This window comes from Bombus huntii, chromosome 8 (assembly GCF_024542735.1).
Source record: "Bombus huntii isolate Logan2020A chromosome 8, iyBomHunt1.1, whole genome shotgun sequence".
In the NCBI taxonomy this organism is placed as follows: domain Eukaryota; kingdom Metazoa; phylum Arthropoda; class Insecta; order Hymenoptera; family Apidae; genus Bombus; species Bombus huntii.
In genome coordinates, this window is record NC_066245.1 from 2,425,750 (window position 1) to 2,436,377 (window position 10,628).

The following is a 10,628-nucleotide window of genomic DNA, read 5'->3' on the forward strand; positions in this document are numbered from 1 at the left end:
TCTACGTCAGGAATTGAATTATTATATACGAGGCTGAATCAATATCAAAAGAATCACAACTGGAAATAGTTGAATTTTGCGTTAGAAGAAGATCGAAGGAGGATTTCAGGGACTAGGGATGAGAAATTTCATTTGACCATTGTTTTCTAGAGCGTTTTTTTCCCGACATTGTGCGTTTAATTCTAACCTGGGGCGTATCTTATCAACAAGTCCGTCTTCGATTCCGGTCCCATAGCATAGTGAATAATTCCAACTTTGATGTCCAAGTTCTGAATGGGTTTTGTTATGGCGAACACCGCGTTTACTTTCGTATCCTGATTTTGAAAATACATTTTCGAATAAAAGATGCTCAATAACGCTGTAAGCTTGTGACGATCGTCCTTGAGATGTGGACTCGAATTCACTTCCGCGCGTAACTCCAACTGACCGAGCGCTTGTTTATACGATCCTTTGATCTCCGTGTTCAATTGAGGATATGCGCTAGATTGTAACTTTAAATCGACCGTTTTGTGCGTTACAGGTTTCAACGAACGATTGTAAGCTGACAGCTCGAATATGAGACTTTCCTTCTTGGGCATCTTTTGTATCTGATACTCCAATTGGAAGGCGCTGGTCAAGCTCACGTTTCTTCGAACGATGTATCCCGTGAATTTGCTCCATACCCTTTTCGTTTGGAAAGTCAGGTCTATATCGCACTGGGAAACATTGCTTTTCCAAACGTTTCGGATTTTACCTTTAATAAAATCGAAGCTTTGGTTAAACAAATAGAATTAAACCAAGTAATTGATGATAGGCGAATCGATAGAGTTAAACCTGAAAGAGCCGCAACCCGTTCGTTGTTCACGATTAAGTGCATTTGTGGGTTGAACGTGTATCCATAGGGAAACTTTTTGATCGCGTAACCTAAGCTTGCGTCCAAGTGCTTGGTACCATTTATGTCGAAACCAATGTCCACAAATGTCTCGTTTTCCGTGCTTTTGTAAGTACCTGAAAGCAATGAAGTTAATCGTCGATAAGTTTACTCATAGCTTTGCTAACGTACGAGCTCACCTTCGGCCACCAGAGAATTTCCAGCAGATTTTAATAAAACCGTTACGTTATGAGTCTTCGTATCGAACGCTACCATTGCGCTTAACTCTCTATTAACTAACGATCCAGGTGTATCGAATGCGACTCTAAAAATATTTCTCTCCTAAAACGAGACAAACGAAAATACTGGATACTAATGTACGCTACGTCTCCCATAATTACAAAATCATCGTAAAATCTTTTATTCTTATACAGATACGAAGTACGTGTAAATTTAGCGGTTTTTGTAAAACGAAAATAAAAGAGACGATACCATTGTCTTCTCCCATGTATACTTCAGCAAGTAGTTCTTGGCGGTCGGATCAGCTTTGATCAAAGAGATTTTGAAAAGCGTGGGTCCGTTCAAAACGAAGTAAGGCGCGTTCGGATCTTTCGTTGCGTTGGATAGCTGATAATTAACGCACATCTTTAAACCAATCAATCTATCGAGTGCGGCCCAAGTGCAGCTCGTGTTGCTAATCACATTTTTCGGGATTGGTATTAAAGCTCGATCGTTGTTATTTTGGCCGGCGATTAAAATGCCTAGTGGCTTTTCCACTAATTCGGCGCCGTTGCCTCTTGTTAAAAGGATGTCCGTGCCAACGGAAAATACCTCCATTTGTTTATTCGGCAGGCCCAAACTCAATTTGACCGACTGTAATCCTTTTACCTCCAGATGAATTTGAACTGCTCCGGAGGAGTACACGTTCGTTCGTAATTTAGTTCCAGCGGTCTTATAAAAGGCGTCTACGGTCATGCTACCGATCAAGTCGGCGCTCATGCTGTTCACACATATAGATATTAGTTTCATACATCATAATTTCATAATGCCGAAGAAAATAAAGGCAACAAGAGAAATAAAACAAGGAAGATGAGAAGAGAGACGATGCATTTAATTATACCTAGGTGCAATATTACTGATGAGTTCGATCTCTTTCTTAGAAATCCTCTTGGTGTCCAATAACCCTGACATTTTGAAATTGCAAGCCGCGGAGCCAGCAAAATCCAAGCGTACAGGTAGCCCCGATGTCATCGGGGCCACATAAGTGGAATCCAAGAACATTATTGCATTTTCGTAGCGAATCTCCTTTCCAGAAGCAATTTCATTAAACTTCTCCCATGGATTAATACGCGTTAAGGCCTCTCTAATTTCACGATCGCTGTTATACATAGAATATTTCAAGTCGCTTCCGAAGATCTGCAAACGAAGCGAAAAACCATCGTTTCGTACAGCGCGCAAATAGACGAATAACGAACATCGAAATAACATTTATAGGAATCCATCGCTATGCGTGATCATTAACTGGTCACGTTCTCTATCTCACCTTATAACTAAAGCTGATTCTGGGTTCGTTGAAATTATTTTCGATAACATTCGGTAGCCTTTTCACGCGTTTCCAATAGTCTTCCTCTTGCTCCGGAGCTGCTCTGAAGTTTCTGAATAAATGTTTGAAGAATCCCGACACTTTCTCGTTACTGTACGGTCCATTAGGACCAAAGAACTTCTCCGCATAATATTCGAAGCCTTCGAGTCTGGTGGTTATTTCAAAAACGTTCACAGATTCGCCGAACAGGTCGAAGGTCAAGTTGAATGTAGCGGTTCTAGGTATATACGATTTAGGAGAAAAAATTAAATTTCCTTGGTAATTTCCACCGAAATTATATTCCTCCGAGAAAAAGGATCCGTCGTAGTTTCGTGAGAACTTTCTTCTGTCTTTGTTGAACTTGTCGTCGAGGTCGCGATCCGTCAAAAGACTTTGAACTTCGATTCTGGTCGGCGAAGCGGAATTATAGAGATTGGTCAAGTGACTCCAAACGAAGGTCCCGACTGTGAACGAAGTTTCGAAAAATTAAATCCGATTCTATTTCAGACGAAGATCATAGAAGAGAATTCAACAAGTACCTTGGTTAATTTCTTCCGATTTTAACGTGTGCTTGATTGTTTTAACGACGTTGTAATCGGGGCAACGCATTACTTGCAGATAAGACGCGATACGTAATTCCGTATCCAAGGTAAAGTTCCGGTAGTAGTTCAGAAAGTAGAGATCTCGCGTTTTCTCGCAAGACGGCATTCTACGATGAGCGTCGATACTCGCTACGCGAACCTCCGTGGATAAAAATCCTCCTACGTCATCTATGCATTCTTTCAATAGTTTTGATAGCTTCTCGGTTTCCAAGCCCATGTTTCCGATCGCTTTTAACGCCTCTAATGTCTGTAAAAGCAAGGAAGAATTAGGTAAACCAATTACCTCGCAGCATCTTTCGAATTTCTGCTCATAGGTCAGCCGATCAAAAATTGTTGTTCCAGCTTAAAATTTTTGAACGAGTGAAACACTTAAGAACCAAATTGATAGTTTACAGATTCTAATGTATTCTAGTAATTTTTACAAAGATTAAAGGGTTAAATAACTCATCGAAATACCTCAATATTTAACGTACCTCTTTCGTTGTAGAAAGTGAATGCGTTCGAGGTGCACATCCCTTTTCGATCTTTTGCTCGAGGTATGAAAGGAATCGTGTCACCTGTTCCACATTGGTACAACTTATGCCGTGAGTGGAACAGAAGCCATAAATCGTCGTGGAGTAACTCAAAATGAACTGGGTCTCTGGAATTTGTTGATGAAAATCAAGAAGGGGTGACAGAGCCCTGATCGTATCTCGATTTGGCCGAGGAACTAAAGCAAACGCGATGACCCACTTGTCGATCGTCGAATGATTGACGTATCGTTTTATTATCAGATCTTTCATTACGTTCAAGGCTGCGTTACTGCCAATGAATGGCAACGAGTCGACAATGTGTTTCCTGTGGAATTAATAAAAAATAAATTCGTGTATTCCGAGGAATCTTGGATTATGTGCCTTATTCCTCCAAATGGGATCGGTAACCGATCGAAATGAAATTTGATATCGTGGAAAGATACGATAACTTTGAAACACGAGTACAGTCTATTGGAACAAACTGGAATTTAAATTCACAGACATACAATTTTTGACTTGGTTCAGCTTTGTTTTCACGTACAGGGAACGATGCCTCACGTATAGGTATTTGCATCATTCGAACGCACGAATCTTCGAAACTGAGATTTCATATTACAGGTTCACAGTTTCTCCCCATAATACGTAACAAATTTCATCTCGATCGGTGTCTTTCGGAAGTATAATCTTTCCTTTTAAATTCAACGCTACTCACTTGCCAGTTTTGCAAATACCGTGGGCCCTGACGAATAATTGCGACAAGGATGAATAATCGAGAAGTCGCGCCGACTGAATGAACGCAGTGAATGTCTCGGGAAATCGTTGCTGCAACTCATCCGTACTCACTCCTAGTCTACACATTGTCTTCAGCAAATCTCTGGCACTCCTCAACTCGCCGTGAATGGTCCTCGGTGTTTTCGAGTAATCGTACAACAAATTGGTTCTTCTCGCGCGACTGTGTCTGTCCTTTTCATATTTTTCCTGTTCCTCTTCGTCTTCCTCTTGGTCGGACCCGTAATTGTCGCTTTGTTCGTACTCGTTGCCGTAGCTATAATCGTCTTTCAATTCTTTGATCAATCGAAGGGTAGTGGTCGATTCGGTTCTTGCGCCTGTACTGCCACTCGACAGCGGCACCAGCACGTGAAACTCGTTGCACACGATCTTCTCGTAGACGTTGTGATCAATCGTTAACTCGCAATCGCTTCGGGACTCGAGAAGAGGATGACGAGGACCGTGAGCGCCCGATCGCGGACTCTTGTAAGCGTTTGAACGAATAACAGAGAAATGTTTTGGCCCGTGCATGCAGTTTGACAGATTTTTCGTTTTCTTCACTACCAGACTGGTCTGTCTCGCCTCGTGGAATCGATAACTCGTCTCGCAGATGCCATTCACGTCTAATTCTTCCGCGCGATAATCCACGTCAAATCTGTGCATGCTGTTTTGCAGCGTAGACAACACGCCTCTCTTCAAGTTCAAGGCCCAGACTGGGTCGCGTTTGTCCGGACATAGCTCGTCTATCCGACCATCGTCGTAGGCGAACTTCAACGCGAAACGTTCCAGGTTCTTCTTGAACTCCGAGCCGGCACGGTCGGGAAATTCTGGATTGTATTTCCGAGGATCGTGACTTAGGCTCACGTTGTGGAATTTCAAGCTTCCCTCGCAAGGGTTGTTGAAGCGAATCACCAAATCCGCATCCAATCGTAAGGTGGACTCGTTCGCAAGGAAATCCGATGACGGTGGCATCGAAAACGACGTAGACGATACATTGCCCAGATTCGTGCTCACGTCTACCGAATATCTGTACCAGTATGACACGTTCTCTTCGTATTTGAATTTCTTCGTCGCTGTCACTGTAATAAACATCGATCGACATCAATTATCCGCCTCTTCCCTTTCGCTATACTGCTACAAGAGCTTCTAAATCGTATCAATTACCTTTGCATTTCGCTCGGCCGCACAATGTAGGATCTTTGACGAATTCTGTAACGAAAGTTTCGTGATCAAATACGCTCCGTTTCGTGATTCTTAGAAATACGTTCTACGCTTTTCACGCTGAACTGATAACGGTGGCCACCGATACCCGCGAATCGAGTACTCGACGTAAATTCTTGGAAGGAAACGTCAAACAATAAGCGGCACCGATAACCAGCCGACGAAAAAAGATCGACGCGAAACCGATAAACTATTCTATAAATGAATTTCATTCCGTTCAAATTTGATCTTACGTGGATCGAAAATCGTCGGTTGATCTTTCGGTTGCTAAAAACTTGAATTTACCTGGCTGCGCTGTACCGAGGACGAAACAGATCGCAACGAGAAGAAAAATAGTAGCGCGTCCCCGCGACCGTTCCTTGTTCCAAATCATACTGCTGGTTACGATAACAGGGCTGAATATCTGCTTATTTCATCTATACGCTCGCTCCTTCATCCCCTTGCGTTCCTCGTGGATGGACTTCTTGCAGCTTTTAAATTGAATGAGATGACCCGCGGTTTAGCACTAGCACACCTCTGACCGGAACACGATCAGATACTCGAACCCTCCTGCAACATTTCGATCTCGTTACCTCTCTCCTTCTCTCTCTCTCTCTCTCTCTCTCCCTCCCTCCCCCTCTCTTTCTCCTTGCCTCTTTTTCTGACTGGTCCATCGCCTTTTGAACTTTGCTTTGTACACGAAACGATTTAAAGGATTCGATCGGCAAATAGAGAAATGATAGAGATTTAAGACACTACATGAAAGAATATAATGTAGCTCGTACCGTGTCGAAGATATCCAAAGATTGCGCTAAGAAATCACTGATCGAGGGGAATGATCGCACTAAGAACAGGATTGGGGTGCAAAGCAGGCCGCGGTCGTACACGCTTGATGGGAAGCACGGGTACACGATAGATCGGTTAAGTAAGTGCTTCCTGCCCCGACTATGTTCGCTGACCGAATGGCCAACGACATCGAATCAACTACGACACTGCTACTCTTTTCAGGGGGGAGAGGATCAGTATCAAAGGTCTTCTTGCTTTTCGTGCTTATTGGAGGTTACAGGTCATAACTAGATAAGATAACAACAAAAAAGATTATTCTCGGCCACCTAAGATTTTTACATTAAGTTGCAACAATATAGTTCATACTCTGATCACTGACCATACGTACTTATAGCATATTTTCTTTCTATTTCGTTCAGAAACGTTAACAAAGTATCGGCACATTTTTGTCTGTTATAATGCGTTAACGATAATTACATCGTTGCTTTTCTCTTGTTGCTTTTCAAATTTAATGTGCCCCTTGCTTCGAAACAGATTCGGTTTGATGAACCGTACCATTTTATAAAGTTATCGATCAACGCATCGACGCCGCTCTGTTATCGTCGTTGAAGTTTAACTAAAGATTTCACAATGGAGAGCAAAGAAATCGTATTTGCTGAAATGAATGCTTATGTGGTATAGTTTTAAATATTACGTATTCCCGCATATCATCGAAAGAAACGAAGATCCACGAATCGTTCAAGATCAATAGGACAAAGTCACAAAGATCAGAAGTGCATAATAAAGTGCATGGTATGATAAATTCTCGCATAAACATCGAGAGTTTTTGCAACTTCCGCATTCTTCTTTAAATTGGAGGAATATCGATATAACGTCAAATTACACAGAAAATATCGCAAATAAAGAAACAGTAACAAAAATGAACGTAAATAAATGTACAGTATCAATCAAACAGCATTTGTACATATGTATTTAATCTCACGCTATCCGTACGCGGGAACATACCACAGTCATTCTACCGATAAATTATTTTTTCAAATTCATTATTCACATTTACCGATTCATTCTTATTATAATAACCCCATCTTTTGAAAGTATTTTAAAAAATGGGAAACAAATCGAATGGAAAAGCATGTTTATCGACATTTTTCGCGAATCGCTTCGAATTCAAAAATTTAAATTAAAGGCACAGTGTAAACACGTTGCTTCACGATATGTCGGTGTTGGTTTCGAACCAATCGCATGTTAGTTGCCGAGTGTCTTCTGAACGGAACGTACGTAATCTTTTGCAAACTCTTCGTATCACACGGAATCGTTTTTCGGTGATTGGAGGTTGGAAAATGCGACACGGTTGTAACGACGAATCACAGCGAGGTATTTTCTACGCAGTAAGATGAAAGCGGTGGTGTGTACTAAACGTTTGAAGAACGTCGCGTGGGGGATGTGAAAAGTGTTTTTTTCACAACCTGTGACTAACTGGCCCGTTTTTTTTTCTCGTCACGTTTTGTTGGATACGTCGGGCGCTCAGCTGTGGTACGGGTATGTGACGGTTGAAGATGTTTTGATAGTAAAGATTCGTACGTGAAATTTTCAATCGAGACACAAAGTGTCATCCGTTCGAAGGCCGAAACGGGCTTTGTTAAGTGTATCGGCGGAAAAACAAGCAATTTATGATGGGGACAAGTTTCGGAATATCCCACGTCGAAGTTATCGCGATCGTTTAATCACGACGTTGGGATTGACGAACCGAACCACGTTGCCCGAGAAACGCAAAGCTAGAGTTGACGTTCCTTCAAAATGGGGAATTGTTTGAAACGTTCTGGAAGCGGCCACCAGGATAATACCACTTTGCTGAGTAACAATACTGATCCTCCTACGTTAACTAGCGGTTCTTTGCAAGAAGGCCTTGGACCTCCAATACCTAACAATGTAATTTCATTTCTTCCTATATTTCGACCAACCGTGATTCCATTATCCGAATGGTGTTTATCGTTACATTAATCGTACCTACTGTGTCTCTACTCCATTTCTTTGATTTCATTTGTGAATTTTTAACGATGAAAATATTTTTTGTAAAAATGCTATCAAGATATACGAACGATTATAATAATAATCTATTTTTGTCAAATAAAACGATATCTAGCTAAATTTTCGTTTCTCAAGAAGTTAATAAGATATATCAATGCTAAAAAAATTTGCTTAGTATACTCTAATGAAACTTACTAATGCTTGATTCTGTAGGAGGCAGTTACCTTTTCCTATGCACCAGTTTTCACAAGGGAACTTCATCTTCAACAAATTGGCATCGGTGTTAATCTAGGACCAGGTAGCGAAGAAGAACAACAAGTTAGAATAGCAAAGCGCATTGGACTTATCCAACACTTGCCTATGAGAGAATATGACGGAACTAAAAAGGGAGAATGCGTGATATGTATGATGGAGCTTCAAGTGGGAGAGGAAGTGCGTTATTTACCTTGTATGCACACTTATCATGCTGTATGTATCGACGACTGGTTGCTACGTTCCTTGACTTGTCCATCGTGCATGGAACCAGTAGATGCAGCACTGATTAGTTCGTACCATCCAACCACTTAACACCATGAAGATGGGAAATGGAATAAATAGCTAATCGGTAATCAAACAATATTATTGCTGAACAGAAAAATTGAAAGAAGAACCATTAATTTTATTACCACGTATAATGGCTTCTAATTAGCAAAGGGACCTTTTCTTGTTAATGGTCGATCATATTTGCCATTGTATCCACCATACCTGCTCGTATGCTAAGTAATAATAATACTTGTATTATAAAAAGTTTCAAATGTCTTCTACATAGGTCATTCCCTCTTACAGGGTAATGTTCTACACATGGATCATTGATAAGAAGTAAAGTGTATTTACGATCAGAAAGCAATCGCCATAGTTGTTAATTTTCTGCTAAATCTAAAGAGTAGCTTTTCTTTCATATGGCTGCAAAAGATACACTATCTAATGTTCGAATTTATGGAGCAACCGAAGATGTGAGATCTTGTTAAAAATACTTTCAGTTGAAGGAAGAATAGCATCTACTTGACTTTGGTGATTTGGTCGAGTAGTTATAGCCAATTGTATGCATTGTGAATATCATAAGTAATATTATGTATCACAAAAAATATCGCACTATGTATATTTTCAACCATATTTATGATGGTTTCATGTTTCCAAATACTAAAAACCTATTTTCGGAATATATCTTGTGGCATATAAAGTTAATCTTATTGTTTTTAAATATAATGCCTCTTATTTTCATGTGACCTGGCCTTAGATTATGAATAATCTTTCTTCTGAAAATAGTACATATTGTAATCGAAGAAATTGTAAAGCAAAGGTATTGGTATTCCGTGTCTCTTATTTATATTCCGAGTTACTTCACAGATGGAAACAGGCTGGTTGGATTTTATATTTATACTAGTATCTATCGAGTATCATTTATATGTACTTTTTATATACACATAGTTACACTGCATTCAAATTATTTAAAAGTTTAGATTTATTAACCCTAATGGCCTTATCGGCAAAATTTTTATACGACCGTAACGACCATTATACGTATTGTTTCATTGGTGCTTTCGTCATAAGCAGTAGCAACGCAATTATCAAAGTCTCATTCAATGCAGTAATTAAACACGTCTTACTTGAATATTTTTCCGTTGCGTTTTCTTACTAGTAGTAACAATAATCGTGTATCGCAGTAGGTATCTACGTATAAGAAACTCATTCTTTATTTTTATAAAAGTATTCATAAAGAATATACAATTTGGGAGATTTTGTTGAATAGCATTATAAAATTCAAAACACAATTTCGATTTCAAATGGAGGAATGTAGTTGGTATAACAGTTTAAACTCAATCTATTCCAGTTCGATATAATCGTAACTTAAACAAAAGGCTGCACGATTTAACTTAGATTTCTACATGGACTTAAAGCCCATAAATAAAATTTTCGTAAGAATAAAAAAACTTCAACAGTTATGATGGTTTTCCAGCCCATAACTTTACTAGAAATTGGACGAATCGGTCGATTTCATACATAGAATATAAATGTATATATTCTTTTAAGAGTACATATACGTACATATAGTATATATACATACGTTTCCTACTTGGACGAAAATATTTTAATGTTTTATGAAAGCTTCATGTGTAATGTTAATGATTTGTTTGGAAGAAAAGTAAGCGATGCTGTGAAATAGTGATTTACTGACAAGATATAAATATTCAGATAGAAATTGAATAATAATAATATAAATATTTAGTAACAGCTGACGATTTTTTCAACAATACCTATCC

At 39.6% G+C, this 10,628-nt stretch overlaps 2 protein-coding genes across 3 annotated transcripts in view; one reads left to right on the forward strand and one right to left on the reverse strand.

Annotated features, from left to right (window-relative positions):
* The window catches only part of LOC126868786 (uncharacterized), an 18,656-nt gene extending 11,209 nt beyond the window's left edge, over positions 1-7,447 (reverse strand). The window contains exons 1-12 of the mRNA XM_050624633.1: positions 6,300-7,447; positions 5,821-6,084; positions 5,479-5,523; positions 4,259-5,393; positions 3,508-3,871; positions 2,972-3,281; positions 2,394-2,896; positions 1,971-2,266; positions 1,343-1,850; positions 1,051-1,192; positions 814-987; positions 188-733 (exon numbers count right to left, since the gene is read on the reverse strand). Coding sequence (XP_050480590.1) covers positions 188-733; positions 814-987; positions 1,051-1,192; positions 1,343-1,850; positions 1,971-2,266; positions 2,394-2,896; positions 2,972-3,281; positions 3,508-3,871; positions 4,259-5,393; positions 5,479-5,523; positions 5,821-5,908 — 4,111 coding nt within the window. The 5' untranslated portion in view covers positions 5,909-6,084; positions 6,300-7,447. The remainder of the gene's footprint in view (positions 1-187; positions 734-813; positions 988-1,050; positions 1,193-1,342; positions 1,851-1,970; positions 2,267-2,393; positions 2,897-2,971; positions 3,282-3,507; positions 3,872-4,258; positions 5,394-5,478; positions 5,524-5,820; positions 6,085-6,299) is intronic.
* A 257-nt stretch (positions 7,448-7,704) lies between these two features.
* LOC126868814 (RING finger protein 11) lies at positions 7,705-10,599 on the forward strand. 2 transcript variants are annotated; one of them, XM_050624722.1, is made up of 3 exons: positions 7,705-8,229; positions 8,542-8,932; positions 9,154-10,599. In XM_050624722.1, the coding sequence occupies exons 1-2, from the start codon at positions 8,098-8,100 to the stop codon at positions 8,893-8,895; spliced, it is 486 nt and encodes a 161-aa protein (XP_050480679.1). In that variant the 5' UTR covers positions 7,705-8,097; the 3' UTR covers positions 8,896-8,932; positions 9,154-10,599. The 2 variants fall into 2 exon arrangements, with proteins under 2 accessions (XP_050480679.1, XP_050480678.1); XM_050624721.1 differs by having other exon boundaries at positions 7,706-8,229; positions 8,542-10,599.
* The last annotated feature ends 29 nt before the right edge of the window (positions 10,600-10,628 follow it).